Source organism: Erythrolamprus reginae, chromosome 1 (genome assembly GCF_031021105.1).
Source record: "Erythrolamprus reginae isolate rEryReg1 chromosome 1, rEryReg1.hap1, whole genome shotgun sequence".
Taxonomy (NCBI): Eukaryota; Metazoa; Chordata; class Lepidosauria; order Squamata; family Dipsadidae; genus Erythrolamprus; species Erythrolamprus reginae.
The window spans coordinates 346624597-346646482 of NC_091950.1; the positions used below are offsets into that span (position 1 = coordinate 346624597).

Consider the following 21886-nt stretch of genomic DNA (forward strand, 5'->3'; position numbering starts at 1 on the left):
TAATCACTTTTGAGTAATCATTTGAATAATTGTGCAAATTTAGCTTTTATCAGAGATAGCATCTCTTTTGTTATATGTTCCATCTGTTTTTTTTCAGTGATCAAAGTTTTTTAGCAATAACTATCTTCTGCTGGGAAGTACAGTGATCCCCCGGTTATTGCGTCCCCGACCATTGCGAACAGGGTAATTTGCGATTTTTCAACCCGGAAGTCAAAACACCATCTACGCATGCGTGCCCTTTTTTTCTATGGGCACGCATGCGTAGATGGCGCCCGGCAGATCAGCTGCTGGGCGGCTTCCCTGGGTCTTCCCCCTCTTGCTGGCATCAGCGAGGAGTTTCCCCACCGCCCATGCAAACTCCTCGCTGCCGCTCGCCCGCCCTTCGCCCGCCCACGCCGTTCGCTCCCCCTCTTGCTGGCGGGAGGGCGAGAAGCCCTCCCCAGCACCAGCTCGCCCGCCCTTCGCCGCTCGCCCGCCCTTCGCCCTGGCCCGGAGCAGCCAACAGAGGTAGACGGATGATCCATCGCCGCTTCTTCCCAGCGGAGAAATTCCAGCCCCCACCTGGTCCCGCCCGATCCTCCTCCCTGAGGCAGCTCGCCCTCCCATGGCCGCTTCCTCCATCCTCCATCGCAAGCCCTCGCCACCGCAGCCAACGCGCGCTGCGATCTTCAAGCCCGGCTCCTTTCGGCCCAGCAGCCCGGGCCAAGCAGCTGCCTTCCGTGACTGAGCCTGGCTCGCCCGGAAGATCGTAGCGCGCGTTGGCTGCAGCGGCGGCGACGTTGCTGCCGGCTTGGCTTCCCTCGCCAGCGCAGCCAACGTGCGCTACGATCTTCCGGGCGAGCCAGGCTCAGTCACGGAAGGCAGCCGCTTGGCCCGGGATGCTGGGCCGAGAGGAGCCGGGCTTGATCCGCTGAGCCTGGCTGGCCCGGAAGATCGTAGCGCGCGTTGGCTGCAGCGGCGAGGGAAGCCAAGCCGGCGCGCCGTTCTCCGCTGACTCCTAAAGCGGGGAAGTTCGCCAGGAGTCAGTGGAGAACGGCGCAACTGTTTTAAAACGATCGGAGCTTTCCAATGAGTCCCGAAGACAAACGTCAAACTTCCGCGTTTGTCTTCGGGACTCATTGGAAAGCCGCGCGGGTGTTTTAAAACATCCCCGCCGACATGGGGGGCTTGCTAGCACCCCCCCAAACACGGGTTGGGAGTTTGGGGGGGTGCTAGCGAGCCCCCCATGTCGGCACGCCGCCCCCAATCTTCGGCTCCTCGCTAGCGCTGCGGAAGTTAAAAACACCATCTGCACATGCGCAGATGGTGTTTTTACTTCCGCAGCGCTACTTCGTGAAAACCCGCTCGTTGCGGGGGGTCCTGGAACGGAACCCTCGCAACGAGCGGGGGATCACTGTACTATGTAGCACATAGGTAAATTTAAACAAGTCACAAGTAATGCAGGATATAATGTACAGTGGTACCTCATGATATGAACCCCTCGTCTTACGAACAACCCGAGATATGAACCCGGGGTTCAGAAAATTTTTGCCTCTGCTTACAAACTTTTTTCTTCTTACGAACCCGCCGCCACCGAGAAGCCCCACCGCCCAGCTGTCGCTTTTTGAAATAGCCGGGGGGCTTCCCAGCGTCCACCTGAACCCGAACACCAAACCTGAACTTCCAGGTTCGGTGTTCGGGAGGACGCGGAGAAGCCCCCTGGCTGTTTTAAAAGGTGACAGCTGGGCGGCGGGGCTTCCCAGCGTCCTCCCGAACGCCGAACCCGGAAGCACCGGCAAAAGTTTGGGTCCGGGAGGCTTCGGGTTTGGCGTTCAGGTTCAGGGGGCTGGGAAGCCCCCCGGCTGTTTTAAAAGGTGACAGCCAGGCGGCGGGGGTTCCCAGCAACCTCCCAAACCCGAACTTTTGCCAAACTTCCGGGTTCGGCGTTCAGGAGGACGCTGGGAAGCCCCGCCGCCCGGCTGTCACATTTTAAAACATCCGAGGGGCTTCGCAACGGCCTCCTGAACCCGAACGCTGAGGTCCCGTGACGAATGGGAACGCTGAGGTCCCGTGACGAATGGGAACGCTGAGGTCCCGTGACGAATGGGAACGCTGAGGTCCCGTGACGAATGGGAACGCTGAGGTCCCGTGACGAATGGGAGCGCTGAGGTCCCGTGACGAATGGGAGCGCTGAGGTCCCGTGACGAATGGGAGCGATGAGGTCCCGTGACGAATGGGAGCGATGAGGTCCCGTGACGAATGGGAACGCTGAGGTCCCGTGACGAATGGGAACGCTGAGGTCCCGTGACGAATGGGAGCGCTGAGGTCCCGTGACGAATGGGAGCGCTGAGGTCCCGTGACGAATGGGAGCGCTGAGGTCCCGTGACGAATGGGAGCGATGAGGTCCCGTGACGAATGGGAGCGATGAGGTCCCGTGACGAATGGGAACGCTGAGGTCCCGTGACGAATGGGAACGCTGAGGTCCCGTGACGAATGGGAACGCTGAGGTCCCGTGACGAATGGGAACGCTGAGGTCCCGTGACGAATGGGAACGCTGAGGTCCCGTGACGAATGGGAACGCTGAGGTCCCGTGACGAATGAGAACGCTGAGGTCCCGTGACGAATGGGAACGATGAGGTCCCGTGACGAATGGGAACGCTGAGGTCCCGTGACGAATGGGAACGCTGAGGTCCCGTGACGAATGGTACCTCATCGAAACGTTGCCAGAAATCTCTGAATCTTACATGGGAAGAAACCCGAATATGCCAAGACCATCATACCTGTACCTGTGAAAATCTACGAAAACATATATATATAATATATAAATATATATAAATATATATATATATTCTTTCTGTTGGATTACCCTGGTATTTTGAAGGAACGTCACAGCTCCTTTTTTGCCTCAAGGCCCATGGGTTGGGTCTAGAGGCAAAAAAGGAGCTGACGTTCCTTCAATATACCAGGGTAATCCAACAGAAAGAACATATAGCCCCTCCCTGGTACAAAACTGAAGGGATCAGATCTGGTTGCTTAGAGGTTAATTCTCTGCCTCACAAGGCAGAAGCTGCCAGATCAAATCCCAGTAAGGGTATGGCTAGCTGATGAGGCCAGAACAAGGCCGAAATAGCGCTATCCTAGTCTCCCTTAATTTTAAAAATTCAGCAAAAATATGTGAGATATATATAATGCACATTTATATATTTAAAAAGTACCCACCTTTTGTTTCCTAGAAGCTCTGCTTTCTTCATCGGCTATTCTTTCCTCAGAACCTCTTACTGAAGGTTGAGAGAACGGAGAATGTAATTTTGAATAAGGAGCTACTGTGGCGATTCTCACAAGCCCAGAGCCATCTCTTTTCATATCAGAAGTTCCTTTGGCTGTGGAAACTGTCTCAATAAGATTGGGCCGTGTTGGATTTGGTGTCACCGTTAGGGGGACACGCCCATGTGTATCTCTTAGCTCAGGGTCAGTCTGCTGAACGTACATGGGCCAGTCTGAGGCTGCATAAGCCATGTAGTGTCCATACGGATCATAGCCAGGAGGGGGCATTGTGGTAGGTGGATAGTTTTGTGGTAATTGTGGTGTAGAAAAAGGTGAAAAGCTTGGAAGTCTGTATTGGGAAACAGAGGTGGGTGAAGGCGACAAGTTAGGAAGAGATGGTGGAGCTGATGGAATTAGAGATAGTGGAGGAACAGACTGCTCAACTGCGACAATAGGATTATCTCGTCCTAACATTTTGCTCGTACTGTGCTCAGATTCGGTAACAGGGGATATCACTTTAGATAATGGATAAGAAGCTGTGGGTGAGAGAAAATACTTCTGATTTGATTCTGGAAAATAAGTTTTACTGCGATTATGACTCTTCTCCCACATTTCTGGTTTGGAAGAAGCTCCTGAATAACGATCAGGTGAACGAGATGACTTTTTTCCATGAAGACGCTCCTGAGTACGAGCAGCAAGTTTACCTATTTCGGCCACCCCAATGTCAAGACCAATTGTCTTAAGCAAATTATAAATCTTCTCATACTGTGGTCCGGATTCATCCATTGATTCTGGTTTTACAGACGAAGGAAGTGGAGAACCTACTTTTTGGCTTACAGATTCCTTTCCATCACTCAGTGGTAGTTTTTGAGTAGATGGAGAGCTGGTATTACAATTACAATCATTGTCATCACAAATACGTGAAAAGCCACTTCCATCCTGGCTGGCTCTTTCACGGGGAAGCAGGAAATCGCCAGGATGGTCAACAGACTCTGATGTAGACCTATGAGGCTCTTTGTGTTTTAGAAAATTTTCAGAGTTTTGTTCAGCAGGAAGTGTATTTTTATGTGGACCAGAGAATGGTTTCCAGTCAGGCTCACTGCCTTGCGTTTCCTTACTGGTAGGCTCTACATCTGCACTTTTGTTGAATTGTTTGAGGAAATTGTCTACCTCCAATGAGATGAGAGCAAGTCTACTGTGCCTGGGCAAAGAAGAATGATTTGAAAGAAGGGGGGGCTCTTTAATAGAGGAAGAACTGCTAGAAAAGTCTTGAGGCTGAAAAAGAAAAAGATATCATAATTTGTTACTGCATTCCATAATTAATGTAATCAAATAGTCCATTTCATAAGACAACATCTTCATATAGTTGGATTATAATCAATAGTTTAAAACCCAAACAGGAAAATATAAAAAGAAAAAAATGAGACTGAAAAACCCATAGCAGTAATGGCAGGGGTGAAATTTGGCAGATTTGAACAGGTTCTATAGAATTGGTGGCAGCAATTATGTGCAGTTTGGAGAATTAGTAAATAACACTACTGATTGGCCTGGCCTCACCCTACCCCTCCCACTCACTCATTCTCGGGGGAATGGGGAAGAAAACCTCCAAGAAATTAACCATTCGCAAGATATCTAATGTGGACTCATGAAAGGGAATCAAACTGATTAACCTATAACAAATTATGACACATTGAGATATACATTGTTACCTCTACCTACGAACTTAATTTGTTCCGTCACCAGGTTCTTAACCAGAAAACTTTGGAAGAAGAAGCAATTTTTCCCATAGGAATCAATGTAAAAGCAAATAATGTGTGCGATTGGGGAAACCACAGGGAGGGTAGAGGCCGTTTCCTCCCAGGAGATTCCTAGAGAGATCCCACCGAGGCTTCTCTCTGCCTTTTCTGCCCTGTTTCCTCACAGGAGATTCCTAGAGGGGCCCCACAGAGGCTTCTCCCCATCTTTTCTGGTTACAGTTTCGGAGGCTCGGGTTTGTAAGAGGAAAATCTTCTTGAGAAGAGGCAAAAAAAATCTTGAACACCCGGTACTTATCTAGAAAAGTTCGTAAGTAGAGGCGTTTGTAGGTAGAGATACCACTGTATGCTAATTTAATAAAATGTGTTACATTTATTTATTATGTTTTTATTTTGCTTTTGTTAGCCACATGGACAGCTATAAATTATAAATGAATGAATGATTATGAAACAGGTGACTCATAGGAGGATTCCACCATATAGAAGACCCAGATTGGATATTTGGAAAAATATATCTGTCTTAGCATCTGGTAATTTGGCCCCATACAAGGTGTAACTTTCACTTCTTTAATACCCATCAGACCATGCTGAAAAGACTACCTTTTAAAGCAGCTTTTTAAACAAAGTCCAACCATTGAACTGCTATCTCTTTCTTATGCTAATAGAAAGAGCATGGGCTTCCTTGGCTGTCACTGTAACAGTTGTGACTCCTTCTGTCATGCTTGTAGTGATTAGAAAGGGCTTACCTTGCCAAAACAAACAGAATAGGGGGAAAAGTAAAATAGGAAGCAGTAAAATTCTTGTTAAAGCTTTGGGAAAATGCTTGTTTTGTAATAATCAAAAAGCCTGACTTATAGAGTAGAGTAATTGAAAAGACCAATCCACTATTCAATCCATTTAGGGAAATGACTCAAGACACAAATGACGAGGGTTTATTTTGTTGTAAGCAGCCCAGAGTCCTTCAGGAGATTGGTGGCATATTAATTAATTAATTAATTTAATGAACTTGCTCTAGTCCTTCACCCTGGCCCAACAACTTTTGGGATTGTTGCTCCTGGCTTGCCACTTAATGATTATGTGAGACTATCAATTTGGAAAAAGTTGCACAACCTAGCTAACTGTATACTACTTTATCAATTCCTTATGATAGTTTTATGAATTCCAAAAGTAATCAGTTGTACATTTTGAATCATACAAACATAAGTCAACAATACAACCTTCTTTCAAATATATACTTTATATGTTATTTGATAAACTTATCAATATATACTTCTATCATCATTTAAAAAACCTTTTGTGTTTAGCAAATGTGTATCTTTAAACATGTTTGGAGAGTATGAGTGGCAAGAACTCTCACTTTTCATGTTGAAGGAGTTTAGTAAAAATTTAGATGGATATTTTTCTCCATTCAAACTTTTTGTAAACAAAGAATCTTAAAAGCTCACCTATTTTCTGTGAATTTTGTAAGGCTAACAAAGGTATTTCCCCAAAATCCCCAGGCATACTGAAACTGAAAATGTAGCCATTAAAATATTCTTTAATTTTAAAATTAAGTTCACTGTGTAACACTAACTTTAAAAATGCTTCTCTAGGATGACCATAGTTGCTTAAAGACATACAGACTGGTGCCCTGAATTTTAAAACAAGTAAAGTCCTCATTTAGATCAAATGAAATCAAGTTGATAATTATAAAGGATTTCTACTAAACCAACAATCTTCAATGGCATTTGAGAGAAATATGCCTACAAACTAACGCAGCTGAAATTAAGTGGTAAAGATATTTTTAAAAATTAGAAATATTAGTAACAAAAATGGAGTGGTATCAAACCTGTACAGAATGATGATCATCCACATGTTTCTTCAAAATAGGTTTTTGGGGCATTTCTGGTGCCTCATCAGGACTATAAAGGTACTGAGATTCAGAAAATTTCCTTTGATTAGTTGAACCAGTTTGATTAGTTATCACATAGCTATTGCCAGATAGTTCCCGACTCAGATTTCTGCCAGGTTCCTCTTCTTTTCTTTTCCTTCTAGCACTTGCAACTTCATGAAAATCTTCGTTGAGATACGTTGGACTTGGACTTCTACTAAAACTTCGTTTACGATACGTTTGTGTTCCTGACAAAAAACCCTGTGGTTCCATGTTCATATCATGTAGTCTGTCATTTCTGTCATATCGAGGTCGTTTTGGCTCCCGCCCTCTATCGTCCAATGCATAAAAGGATCTTCTATGTAGTTCACCTTCCCTATCATTTTCTCTTGGTTTATCCTCATAGTGCATACTATAGTCTGATTGATGGAGAAAGACATCCCTATTGTGATGGTCCTCATCATGTCTCCTATTGAAAGGACCAGCCTGATTTTCCTGATGAGAAGGATATCTCTCAAGGCTCTGATGATGTAAAGGGCTTCTGCTAAATATTGGTCCATCAGCCAAATCATCCCTGATTAGAGACACACAAATTATAATTTCATTCACAATTTTGAATAGTGGCAGTTGAACAGAAATATTGAAAAGCAGTCTGATTATGTATAATCATTATTTTTCCTTTCAACCTAAATGCAGTCATTTCCAAAAATTTTATAACGTTTGCAACAGGTTCATTTCCTGTCAGAAACCAAGGTATTTTGTTATCAATTAAATAACTTCTAAAGCAGAGGAAAGATAAGCATAACCTGCAAATCCATTCACTAAGTTTTGTATTCAATTCAGGTTATGTTATTGCTCTTCTCCCACCTATATCTTTTCTTTTCTTTTAATCTATTCTGGAATGTCTGTCAGACATTAAGGCAAATTTGTCAAAAGAGAGAGGAGTGTTATTCCATCCACTGGGAATAACTTACATTTCAAGGTGTGAGTTAGATCTTATATAAAGTGTGTACCCAGATATCTTGACTTTCAAAGATTGCATAAAAAGGAATTAGCAGAAAAATAAAAACCGTTGCTGTTCTTTTGCCAGATATAATACAGAAATTTCAGTCCATGATGAACAGCAACTCATCAGGTCTACCTCTTAAAGTAGTTTTATATACTTTCACTGTTAAGAATGATATAGCAGTATATATAATAATCTTACTTGTTTGACCTGCACCACAGTTTGCCAGTTAATGGAAAAATTCATTTAATTTGTTTTTCTCTTGTTGATTTAGAATCACCTTTCATTTAAATCAGCCCCATCCTGTGCCATATGAGGTTCTACCATCATATGCTACAAGTCAGAGAATATAGATTAAAATAACAATGACATTGTTATTCATTCTGCACTGATTTATCAATCATTTAACCTGAGTCTGCATTTGTTGCCTGCCTGCCTAACCCAACTAAGTTCTTTTTATACCAACTGTTGACTGACTGCATTTCTTTAAAATAACTTTCTTTCATAATGAACTGGGAACATTTCATCAACCTATATTTGATTTCTCTTCATAGAGTATGTGCTTTTTAAGTTGAAAGGAGGCCAAAGGAGAAATTTGCCAGCTACTCTTCGATATAACATAGAAGATGGATTTGGGAACGATTTGGAATTCCCAATGGCAGTTTTTAATCAAAATCCACTCGCAACTGCTAAGTTCCTATTTAACCTCATCTTTCTACCAACTACCAAACTACCGGTAATTTGACACTTTTTCCATGTCAAGAATAAACAATATTCTAGGTGATATTCAATGTTAGGTTAGAAAAAGGTTGTGAATATGGAAAACAGTGATACTGCTGAGTCACAATGACCAAGCAGCAACCTGATTGAGGCAGAGCAGTATAAGAAGGAAAGCACCTTTCCAGTGGGTGTGGTTTTGTTTGGTTTGCTGGATAGTTGGTTGATGGTTTAGTTTGTGGTCTGACTGAAGGATTAAGATTGGGCCGCATACTGGTGGTAAGATAGTTAACCAGGGTTAGTAAAATAGCTATTTGTAAGTAAGATTTGTTATACCTTCATGTGCATAGTTAAAGTGAAGTATATTCTGTAAATAGAAGAAGGAAGAAAGAATTAGAAATATAGAAGATTGATAGAAGACCTCATGGTCCATTTAGTCTGCCCTTATACTATTTACTGTATTTTATCTTAGGATGGATATACAGTATGTTTATCTCAGGCATCTACTATTCTTTCAGTAAAATAATATTTTATCATGTTGCTTCTAGCCTCAGATTGTGCCCCGTTGTTCTTGTGTTCACTTTCCTATTAAAAATACTTCCCTCCTGAACCTCATTTAACCCTTTAACATATTTACCCCTTATGGTCTCTTTGGGTCTATTTGACCCGAAATTTAATTTGAGGTCCAATACAATTTTTTTCTGCAGATCTGAAACTTGTGATTGATTTACTTTTCCTCATTTGAGGGGTTCTTACTAGGGGGGGGGGGGGGGTTGGGGGGTTAGTTTGGTTTACCTGTTGCTACATGCTGATTTTACCATTCAGGTCAGTATTGACTATTACAGGTCTGAAACTTGTGATTGATTTACTTTTCCTCATTTGAGGGGTTCTTGCTATGAGTGTGGTTTTCAGAGGTGTTGTTGTTTATCTGTTGCTACATGCTGATTGTTACACTACTATTACAGAACTATTTGGGTCAATATTTGCCTGTAGCAACAGGTAAATAAAAAAAAAAATCCCCTGTCCCAACACATACCACAGAATGTTTGCTTTAGTCATTTAATTCATATACAGAAAAGGGACATATCTATCTTTAATGAAAATCCAAATACTGATATTATACCAAAAATATATGGACTTTGTCAAACAACTGATTATAATACTACACATGTATTCTTTTATTAAATTATTTTTAAATATATTTAAGTTTATTGAAATACTGCTTACAATATTATTAACACTGCTATTTTTGTTACGGTACCTGAATGAGCTGTTATTCATTTTGGAATTATGAAATATTCATTCTGGAATTATGAAATATCAGTATGAGAAAGTACACTACTCTCTCTCAATATTGCTTGGCCATTGTTATTTTTCATTACGTCTTATAAGACTGTGGTGTTTTATGTCAAGCATGGAAAAGCATGAAGAGACAACTATGAGAAACAACTCTTGAAAGAAACCTACCTATCCATATCACTCAGGATATCAACCGGCGAGCCCAGTCTATCACATAATATCTTTCTCTCGGGTGTGTCAATACCATAACCATCATTGCCAACATTAATCTCCAAATTCTGTTCCACTGAAGATTCAGGGTGTCGACTTCTAGAACGCCAACCTGGAGAACCTGAATGCCGACCTGGGGAATGTGCACGCTGTTCGGGGGAACGAGTGCATTGACTTGGGGAATATCTCTGTAATTGGAAAAAATTGGAAAATTGGCTATGTTATTTTAAAAAATCAAATATAACCAGAAGTTTTATATTGAAGTACCTAACATTGTGGTGATTCAGCATGGGACCAAGTTATCTATATCTATGCACACACACACGCACGCACAAATACATAATTTTTAAAATAAGCCCATTTAAAAAGCAGTATACACACAAGATTGCATTATCTATGGACTAAATGCACAATCCTCAACTTAAAACCATAATTGAGCCCCAAATATCTGTTGCTAAGTGAGACATTGTTTAGTACGTTTTGCTCCATTTTATTCTTTCTTGCCACACTTGTTAAGTGAATCACTGGAATTGTTAAGTTAGTGACATAGTTGTTAAGTGAATCTGGCTTTCCCGTTGATTTAGCTTGTCAGAAGGGTGCAAAAGGCATCATAATATCCCAGGATACTGCAATAGTCATAAATACGAGTCGTGTAAATTTTAATAATGTGACCATGGGGATGCTGCAGTGGTCATACGTGTGAAAAATGTTCATTACTCACTTTTCTCAGTGCTATTGTAACTTTCAACAGTCATTAAATCAACTGTTGTAAGTCGAGAACTACCTGTATCTTCAAGTACTATAAGCCATTTATAAAAATTAAGGCATTCTAGGCAGTTTTGAAGACTCTCTTGAGCAACCATGTCAATTGGCAGTGATTAACTGTATTTTAGTTACATTATACTGATTTGGAGGTGGTGTTGAGTTTTCAATTGTCAAGTACTATGTTTTTAAGTACCTAAAGTTATGATAAGTGAATGGACAATAAAGAGCAGGCAAATAAAATAGAAATATTTTTTTTAAAAAAAGAACTGTAACCCATTTTGTATTTGTAGCAGTGATGTGAGACAGAAAATTTCATTGTGAAAACAATCTCTAATTGTAAACTGTAAACATAATGTATTAATATCCAACGTTGAAACTGAGATTATTATTTTGCTTAATCTAAACTGTCATTCTTGATCTTTCGGTTCTCAACGCATTAATCTACAGACAAGATAGGATGTTATGTGATAAATACTAATTACACATACACTAGAGCAGCGTTTCCCAACTGGTGTGCCGCGGCACACTAGTGTGTCGCGAGACACAGTCAGGTGTGCCGCGAAGCTCCTAGGGAAGCTCCAGCTGGACGGGGCGCTGCCGGTGCCTCCGACCTAGAGCTCCCACTCGCAGCTGTCCCCCGGCTCCTGCCCGATGCCGTGGTTTCCAGCGCTCTCCTGCTGGGCCCCAAAGAAGGAAGGCAGGAAGAAGGAGAGCTTCATTCTTCGTGCCTTTTCCCCGCCTTCCTTCTTTGGGGCCCAGCAGGAGAGCACCAGAAACCGCGGCATCGGGCAGGACCCGGGGGACAGCTACGAGTGGGAGCTCCAGGTCGGAGGCACCGGCAGCGCCCCGCCCAGCTGGAGCTTCCCTGGCATCGGCGGCAAGTGTCCTTTGGGGCCCGGTGGGAGGGCACTGGCGGTTGGAGTGGGGTGGTGGTGGCTGCAGCGGCCGCAGGCAGTCGCGGGGAGATTGCGGCGGCGAGAGGGAGCTCCAGGGTGGAGGCACCGACGGTGGCAGTTGGACGTGCTGCTGGACACCATACATGCTGGTGCTGCGGGCCTGGCATATACGGCGTCCAGCAGCATGTCCAGCTGCCACCGTCAGGGCTCCCGCTTTCAGTCAGCTGAGAGAGGGAGAAAGAGAGACATATAAGAGAGGCAGAGAGAGAGAGACAAAGAGAAACATAGCAAGAGAAGTAGAGAAAGAGAGACAGATAAAGAGAGAGAGAAAGAGAGACATAGCAAGAGGCAGAGAGAGAGAGAAAGAAAGAGAGACATAGCAAGAGAGAGAGAAAGAGAGAGAAAGAAAGATAGCAAGAGAGGTAAAGAGAAAGAAAGAGACATATAGCAAGAGACAGTGAAAGAGAGAGAGAGAGCAAAGAGAGAAAAAAGCAAGAAAGAGATACCAAGAGAGACAGAGAGAGAGAGAGAAAGGGAGAGAGAAAGACATAGAGGAAGGGAAGGAGGGAGAGAGAAAGAGAGCAAAAAAGAGAGGAAGAAAGAAAGAAGGAGGGATGGAGAGAGAGAAAGAAGGGAAGGAAGGAAAAGAGAGAAATAGGGAGAAATAGAGCGAAAGGGAGGAAGAGTGAGGGTTTTTTTGTCCAAACTTTTCTTTAGCGCCCCCTCCCCCCTTCAACGTTCCCCAGGATTTTGAAAATATGAATAATGTGCCGCGGCTCAAAAAAGGTTGGGAAACACTGCACTAGAGTTTCACTGTGATTTCCCAGCCACAATATTTAAAGCATCCTGAAGATAGTCAAGAGCCAAAAATTATTTGTAACCATAATTACAACCCTGATCCTACATGAAATTGCCAGCACCCTTTCAAAACATGTCATTACATCTGCTGGTGGTTAAAAGTGCATGGTGTAAAAAGCATTTTCTTCTTTGAAGACATGTTTCCTTCTAGTTTCAATGGAGTTTTAACATTTTGATAGGGATAAATAATTTATTTCAACCTACCTACCTACCTACCCATCAATCAATCAATCAATCTATCAATCCATCCATCCATCCATCTATTATCTCACTGTTGCAGAAACTCCAGGTGGTGTCTACATCATGCATGATTTTATTTATTTATTCGACTTCTATGCCGCCCAATCCCTAAGGACTCAGTGACATATGTACTACATGTAAAATTTCTTCCGGTTCTTGTAGACTGTTCTTCCCTGAAATTATTCTGCATACTCCTTTGTATACATTTTGTAATTCTGGAATATCCTTAACATACAGGAATTGTACACAATAACCACCACATATTGGTTGCCCTCACTTATGACCACAATTTAACCCAAAATGTCTGTTAGGCTGTCCTTAAGTAAGATTTATCCCATTTTATGACTCCCCCGCCCCAGATTTATTAAACAAATTACTGAAGTTGTTAAGTGACTTATGCTCTCCCGAAGCGCATATGTCTACCCCATTGACTTTGCTAGTCAGAAGCTGGCTATGGAGGTTAAAAATGGTAAATATATGATACAAGGACACATGTATCAGCATAAATACATGCTGATTATCAAGCACCAGAATTTGGGGATGCTGCAAAGGTCATAAGTGTGAAAAGTGGTCATGAATCACATTTTTCAGTGCTGTTGTACTTTCCAACAGTCACTAAATGAGTTGATGTAAGTTGAAACTATCTGCTTAATGGCATTGTTGTATCTATAGTTCTATGTTCCTATTCTCTAGGTAGATTCCATTCATACTAAAATCAATACAATACTAAATGCATACAAAAAATGCACAAAAGGAGAACCCAAGCAGTGACGAAATACCACATTTCAACTCCAATATGTGATAGTCAATGATAAGGGTTGGAAACTTTTCAACAAAAATTACTTAGTGCTTCATTTGTATGCAGAATATACTATCCTAATTACTTTCCAATAGATAGATGTCATCTCTAAATACAGAATTAGGCAAACTTGGCCGGAGGGAAGCGGGTTTCCTGGGTACATGAGGGGAAGCGAGGATGCTCCCTGAGGGCGAACGCTTGAGGAGCCTTGAAAGCCAACCGGTAAAGGAACCGTTACCACATGACACCGGGAGCCCGCGGGGGGTTGGACGCGGGGTGCCCGTCCCGTGGCCGCTCTTAGGCAATACGGACCCCTCAGACTTCTCCGACTCCCCCCACCCACCAGAGAGCGTACCTCGCTGCTGAGACGGGGGGAGGGCGAGCGACGCGGAGGCGACAGGCGCGTGACCAGCGGTGGTGGCAGTGGAGATGGCGAGCGACGCCGAGGCGGCGACAGGCGGACGACGAGCGGTGGCGGCCCCGTGGAGACGGAGAACGGGAATGGCGCGGGCTCCGGCCACCACTGGACTCGGTGGTCGGAGGGGTGGAAGCCCCGGACCGGCCAGTTCGGGAAATCATCCTCGAACGGCGGCAAACCGGGACGATACATCCTGCAGAGACGGCAGCGGCGTCGGCATCAAATGGCCGCCCAAGGCCTCGCGCTCCCTTCTCTCGTTCGCTTCCCCCCCCCCTCCTCTCTCGCTCTCGCTGAACCACCCCGCGCATCAGGCGCAAACGACCCGGAAGTTTTCTGTGCGCATCTTTTCAAAATGGCGGGGAAAACAGAGTGCGAAGAAGGCATCGCGAGATATCCAATGCGAGCGCGTCGCGGGTTAGGGGAGGGAGGGAGTGTGGTATTTTCGATCCGCGAAAATCGCATCGTTGTTGTAAGAAAATTCTTGCTTCGTTCCCCGCTGGGGAGGCCGATCCCTCTGCAAATGTGATAGAAATAATCTCGACAGGCCACCTGCAGGAAAGCGGTTTATTGAAGGAAGGCAGAGAGTGACTGCTCAAGCGTTCCTGGCAAGTGAGGAAGCAACTTCTCACTGCAGACTAGCATCTTGATACTCTTTCCTTTTGGATCTAATTCCCGTGGCTTTTATTTCAATAGTCCTCATCCTGCTTTGTATTTGAGGTTTTCTCCCCTCCATATCCGGAATGACCTCGGAGGGAGCGGGGAAAGATAAATCTTAGCCTGTCTGAATCTGCTGGGGAGAGGTGTGGATGGGCTGTGGATGAGTTCTTTTATTATTTTATTCCCCTAACCCCCAACATTTCTCCCTTAGACTCTCCACGATTGACCTCTCCAGGTTCCTAAGAGGCCAGTAAGGGGCGTACATAAGTGCACTGGTGTGCCTTTCGTCCCCTGTCCAATTGTCTTTCCTCTCTCTCACTTATCATATATATTTTCTTTCTTTCATATATCCTCTCCTCTAAGTTCATTTTACCCTTATATATATTACTACATGTCTATTTTTCTTCCTATGTATTTGTGTATTGGACAAATGAATAAATAAAATAAAATTATAAATTGGTGTCCGCTTTTTCCCAAGTTATATTTTGGAGCGTCTTGGTGCCATGTCTCAGTTTTTTGTTAGTTTCTCTTTTGTACTTTAATGATTTCTTACCCTGTTTGCATTTTACAATGATTGTGGTATTTTCTTTTACTGTGTGTTTGGCTTGATTCTTTTCTTAAGGATATCTGTTTTTCTCTTTCTGTTTCCTATTCTCTTTTTAAAAAAAATAATTTTATTACACTATTTACATTAAAAAAGAAGAAGAAATACAATACAAAGAGACAAAAATAAAGAAAGGAAAAACACAGGAAGAAAAACCCTCTCTATTTCTTTCTTTGGCTGTTTCTACTTTCCCTATGGCATTGATGGCAAACCCTTTTCCCCTCAGATGCCGAAAGAGCGGCACATGCGCAATCACACATGTGCGTGTGCCCACACCCATAATTCAATACCCGGGAGGGTGAAAACAGTTTTCCCCGCCCCCTGGAGACCGGAAACAGCCAGTTTTCCAACTTCTGGTGAACCCAGTAGGCTCATGTCTTGCCCTCCCCAGACTCCAAAGGCTTCCCTCGAGCCGGAGGATGATAAAAACACCCTCCTCCATCCCCTTGAAGGCTCTTTGGAAGCTAAAAATACCCTTCCAGAGCCTCTGTGTGAGCCAAAAATCAGCTGGCCAGCACACACATGCATGTTGGAGCTGAGCTAGGGCAACAGTTTGTGTGCCAACATAAGCTCATATTAAGACTTACAAAATGGCGCTCAAGGCGGCAAGATGCGCATATCATGCTGCCTTGATTGCATCAGTGGAATCTCGCCCAGCTGCTGTTTAGGGTGACCCGCTTCCTTCTCAACCGGGGGAGTTGGGGAGCCTTTGCAGAGGGGTGTGTGTGTGAACAAAAGGACCTCCCAACTGGGTGTGTAATGTCACTGTCTGATCCTTTCACCATGGACATTCCTCAGTGCTTTTGATCCGGAAGTAAAACTAAATTGCTTTCATAACCCTACATTTGTAAAACTTTCCCATTAGTTAACTTGTTTCTAATTCTACGATTATATTATGTTATATTATTATATTGTCCACATAGTTTCTACCAAAATTCAGGAACATAATTTTACATTATACAAAAATCAGTTTTTCTGGCAAATGAGAAATGGTTTTATGTAAGAGGCTGCAGTACACAAATTACTTTTCCAAGCTTTAGATTTTTTTCAATTTAAAGATATATTAAATTTGCCCCTACAAGTACTAATTTGTAGGCAACATTGTTAGTCGAAGCGTTCAGAATTAAATACGATAAGCCCCATTGGCGCAGTGGCTAGAAGGAATTACTGCAGGCTGCCTGCAATTTGGCAGTTCGAATCTCACCAGGTTCAAGATTGACTCAGCCTTCCATCCTTCCCAGGTGGGTAAAATGAGGCCCAGATTGTTGGACGCAATATGCTGATTAGATAAACTGCTCAGAGAACAGTAAAAGCACTGAAGCAGTAAATAAGTCTAAATGCTATTGCTGTCATGTTGGTATAAAAATTACATCATTCTAAACAGCAGAGTCTACTCTACTGGAAAATAATTACGACAGCATCAGGAGCAAAAACATAGAGAAAAAAATGTACAATAACACACCTACCATTTCCTATCCAGTGGCAAGTTGTTCAAGAAATTCACTATTATGAGGAGGGTGCCATAAGATTGGCTGTAACATGAGCTGAACCTATATGGGTTAGCTTATTCACCACCACCACCCCATATCCGGCATAGAAGTATAAATTAAGTGATATACAGCCAGTCGCAGCATAAGCAGCATTGGTTTGAACAATAAAGAGCTGACCGCACAAAACTCTAAAAACATTTATCAAGGAATAGCAATAGCAAAAGCATTTAGACTTGCATACTGCTTCGTAGTGCTTTTATAGCCCTAAGTGGTTTACAAAATCAGCACAATTGCTTTTTCTTCCTTTTGAAGTGGGCGACATGAAGGGAAATGATTCAAATTCAGTCCACCGATCCATGAAAACCGAAATTGCGTAGGGCGTGTGAGTGTGAAGTGTCTTGTAGCTGGAAGCCGAAATTGCGTAGGGCGTGTGAGTGTGAAGTGTCTTGTAGCTGGAAGCCGAAATTGCGTAGGGCGTGTGAGTGTGAAGTGTCTTGTAGCTGGCATCCACGGGTGGCTTCAACTCCTCCTTGGCTTCGTGGAAGTTTTGCCAATAGGTGTCTCAAAAGTTCCCAGCCCCTCCTTTAACTGCTGGCCCTTTGCTTCGGGGCACAGCAGCAGCATTTGTAATATGCAGAATCCTTTGTGGTCAAGACAGTTTTATGAGCAGAACGTCTCCTATATGAACGACCTTGGCTGATTCCAGAAAGATATACAGTATAGGGGAAGAGAATGGAGCTGATAGTTACTGAACGGAAAGCTTTGATCCTTGATCTACATAGGCTACAGTTTGCTATTGTTTTCTTTCTATTGTTTTCCCACCAGCTTTCTAGTCTGCCTTAGAAATCTGTCACTATACTCCTTAAAGGGTTTCTATCAAACCAAATTGGGCATCAGCCCTTATGCATTACTGGGAGCCTTCGTTTGCGCTGGACATGGAAAGAAACACACGGACCAGAGAGCTGGGTATTAATGGATCACTTTTATTATGATACAAATAATTTAGACCTACAAAGGTAAAAACCTAAATGGGGCAGAATTCCCTATCAAATAATATTTCTAAACAACTATGGGTGAAGCTCTTTGCTAAGCAAGGGGAGGGTAAAGTGGCCCTTCCCTTCCTCTCCACCACACCACATGTCCTTTGGGAAGGCTCACCCCCCAGATCCCATTCTGAAGGCCTATAAAACACCCTTTCCGAACCCAATTGCCACAGCAGGGGGTCAAATTTCTATTTAGACCCCCTGACTTCCCCCAGGCTGCACCAGCTGTTGCAGGCACCTCTGCAAGTCTGAAAGAAATATATTATTACCCTCATCTGTCAAGCATACACCATCATCTTTGTAGAGACCTTGTTTGGATATGCAGATGTTTGGATGGTGTATAACCTGTCCCCCCAGTTTCAGGACAGCTTTTTCTATTTCCTTATTCACACGTTTCCTAGATCTATCAAGACCTGCAGAGTACACAACGGAGCCCCACGCTTTACGCTGAATTATGTCAGACCACACCAGCTGTGTGTCTGGCCATCGCTCCTTGATCAATTGGAGATCATCTCTGGCTTGGTGCCACAATTCCAAGCCCGTCATAGGACCAAGGTCATTGCCACCAAGGTGTATTACAAGCCATCTAGGCACAACCTTAACACAACTGCTGTTGAACAGGAGAGGCATGAGCCCTTCCCAACGCATGTCCTTTTGGCCCAGCCACTCCACATCGGCCCATTGGCTCAGCTTCAGCTGTGTTCCAAACTCTGAATTTGCTGCTCGTCTGCCAGCCCAAAATGGCGTGCTGTGGCCGCAAATTAGCACCAGGGGCTTCTCACTCGCAAGGCAGCCTGAGAAAAGGTAGAAACAAAACAGTGTTAAACTTGGACCTCACATGGATCTTATTTCAGAACAAGAATGTAGGTGTTTTCAATTTCCACCTGCCAATCGCCTGGTTGCTGCTGTTCTGGTAGCCCCAATCCTGAAGGAGTGGGTGCCGTAGTTGTTGGGGTCTAGACCCAACCTACGCAGCACCATCCCAGCCACTGCCATAAACTGATACCTGATTAAAGGTGTGCCATCCTGATGAATAAATAGGTAACCTGTGCCTTGTCCTCTCTTTGTGGTGTATTTACCGAGCATACCCAGCTGACACAGAATTCAGGAAGCTGCTAGACCGGGATGGGCCAGAACTGCTCATAGCCCCTCTGATCACGAAAGCCCCAAAATTCCCTACCTGCCCACTGGTATGCTGTCTGGGTGCTAGCTGCCACCAACAAGTTAACTGCCCTGTTCACCTCTGCTCTCCAAGCTTTCACAGATGGTGGGGCACTTCTTACGCGCACGTCTTTGCTCCAGGTGCCAGCTGCCATAAACTGACCAGCTGTCCATGTGAAAGCATGTCAGCGATGTTATTCTCAATGCCAGCGTGTGCCAAAAATAAAATGCTGGGGTCCAGGCACCTGCTTACAAAATAATGAACCAGATGTACCCTGCGGTGAGGCCTCTCTAGACCACTCATAGTTGAATATAATTGCCTACAAAAGGCGCGACCTGGGGCTACCACCCTGCAAGCGAAGTTGAGCAAATCCACCCACTCTTGAACCTGCTTGAGGGTTACCTTCTTTGTGGACATAAGCTCCCTGACCTTGCCACATAGTTTATCCAGTTTCCCTGCTGGCAAAGTATAGCACTAGTTCACTAAGTCAGTGATTTTCAACCTTTTTTGAGCCACAGCACATTTTTTACATTTACGAAACCCTGGGGCACATTGAGCGGGGGGAGGGTGGGGGCTAAAAAAAGTTTGGACAAAAAAATCCTCTCTCTCTCTTCCTCCCTTTTGCTCTATTTCTCCCTCCCTCTTTCTCTCCCTTCCTTCTTTCTCTCTCCATCCCTTTCTTTCTCTTTCTTCCTTCCTCTTTTTTGCTCTTTCTCTCTCCCTCCCTCCCTCCCTCTATGTCTTTCTCTCTCTCCTTCCCTCCCTCTTTCTCTCTATCACTTTTTTCTCTCTTTATCTTTCTTGCTTTCTTTCTCTTGTTGTCTTTCTCTCTCTCTTGTTCTCTTTCTCTCTTGCTTTCTCTCTTGTTCTTTCTCTCGCTCTTTCTCTCTCTCTTGCTTGCGTTCTCTCTCTTTCTCTTTCTTGCTTTCTTTCTCTTGTTGTCTTTCTCTCTTGCTTTCTCTCTCTCTCTTGTTCTCTCTCTCTTGCTTTCTCTCTCTCTTGTTCTCTTTCTCTCTCTCGCTCTTTCTCTCTCTCTCTTGCTTTCTTTCTCTCTCTCTCAGCTTCGTGGCACACCTGACCATGTCTCACGGCACACTAGTGTGCCGCGGCACACTGGTTGAAAAACACTGCACTAAGTCAACCTGAATGCCCAAAAACATGATGGTTGTGAAAGGGCTCTTGGTTTTCTCATGCCCTAGGGCAGGAGTCCCCAAACTTTTTACACAGGGGGGCAGTTCACTGTCCCTCGGACTGGAGGGCCAGACTATAAAAAAAAACTATGAACAAATCCCTATGCACACTGCACATACCTTGTTTTAAAGTAAAAAACAAAATGGGAATGTACTATTTAGAGGGAGGAGAAGGTCTGAAATTCATATATGTTTATGTTTTGTTTTTAATTTTCTTTTGTTGACATCTGATTGGCTATACAAGGTTTTCTTGGCTTATGAAAAATGTATAAAGAAAGAAGAAAGCACTTTGGCATAATGGTTAATAAGTTAGAAATATAATTGGTGTTGCACTTTTTGAAGGAACATTAAGGAGGAAATTTAATTTTAAAAAATGAATGTAACTGGATGACAAAATTAGGAAAAAAAACTTTTGCAACTTTTTTGATGATTGATATTAGTTACTAACAAAATACTGCATTTTATTCATGGAAAATTAGATGGTACACTGTGTTGTTTGAATGTATGTTGAGAGAATTTTTTAAAAAAATTACCCCCTCCCCCAAAAGTCCTTCCTTCCTCTGTCCCTCCATTCATTTCATTCTTCCTTCCTTCCTTCCTTGTTCCCTCCATTTCTCCTTCCTTCCTTCCCTCCTTCATTCCTCTCCACTTCTCCTTCCCTCCCTCCCTCCCTCTCTTTCCCTTTTCTTTCTTTCTCTCTCTTTTCCCTGTGCTCTTGTCACTCACCGGTGGGCCGGATAAATGGCCTCAGTGGGCCGCATGTGGCCCGCGGGCCGTAGTTTGGGGGCCACTGCCCTAGGGGGGACCCCTAACTTTGCACACAATGCTTTAAAAGCCATTATTCTCTCCTTGTACAGGTTCCTGTGGGCTGGCCCTGCCATCAAGAAATCATGCAGAGAGTGCACTATCGCTTCTGACCTGGTCCACTGTCTATGACCCCACTCCAGAAAGGAACTGAAACGCTCAAATAATGCGCAAGATATTGAACATCCCATAAGAGCCCAATCTATGTAGAAACCTCCTTCAAAACAGGAACCTAAAAGGTTGAAATCATCTGGGTGCACAGGTAGCAAACTGAAGGTAGATTTGATGTCACACTTACCCATCAGTGCCCCCTTACCACTGGCCTGTACCATCTGTACCACAGAATCGAGTGATGCATACATCACTGAGCACAATGATTTGGGTATGGATTTGTTCACTGACTCCCCAAGGGGAAAAGGATAAGCCTGAACTCGCCATCCATTCTGTTGGGTACCAAGCTCAACGGTGACACCCTGAGTGAGCTGAGGGGAGGAGCCCGGAAAGGTCCTATCATCCTACCTTCTTTAATCTAGTTATCAATCTTCATTCTTATAATACTTTCCATGTCTTTAATTGACCTCAAATTGTGAGCCATGAAGGCCTTCCTGGGCCCTTCATATGGGATCATAAAACCTTCCTTAAAGCCCTTCAACAGTTTTGCCGCCTGCTCCTTTGGGGTATACCCCCGTAACCAAGCCTCGAGCCTATCCAATGTAATTGGAGTGGGGTCCTTTTCCCCGATGTTGGACCTACTATTGCCTGACCCCATTGTCCTGTTCCATTCCAAGCCTGTCCCCCCTGAACCTCTACTGCATACTGACGTAGGGTGCTCCACACCACACCATCTTCAGTCATGGCGAA

At 44.0% G+C, this 21886-nt stretch overlaps 1 protein-coding gene across 7 annotated transcripts in view; it reads right to left on the reverse strand.

The window, feature by feature from the left end:
* Positions 1–21886, reverse strand: part of LOC139157421 (zinc finger protein 318-like) — an 84321-nt gene that overhangs the window by 17873 nt on the left and 44562 nt on the right. For 3 of the 7 annotated variants that reach the window (XM_070734170.1, XM_070734171.1, XM_070734169.1), the window contains one exon: positions 17790–18663. The exons of 1 other annotated variant lie outside the window; for it this stretch is intronic. In XM_070734170.1, the coding sequence (XP_070590271.1) occupies positions 18062–18663 (602 nt within the window). In that variant the 3' untranslated portion in view covers positions 17790–18061. Of the gene's footprint in view, positions 1–3198; positions 4519–6825; positions 7442–8926; positions 8958–10057; positions 10288–14012; positions 15187–17789; positions 18664–21886 lie in introns of those variants that run through there. 3 more of the 7 variants (XM_070734168.1, XM_070734165.1, XM_070734172.1) reach the window with 2 other exon arrangements.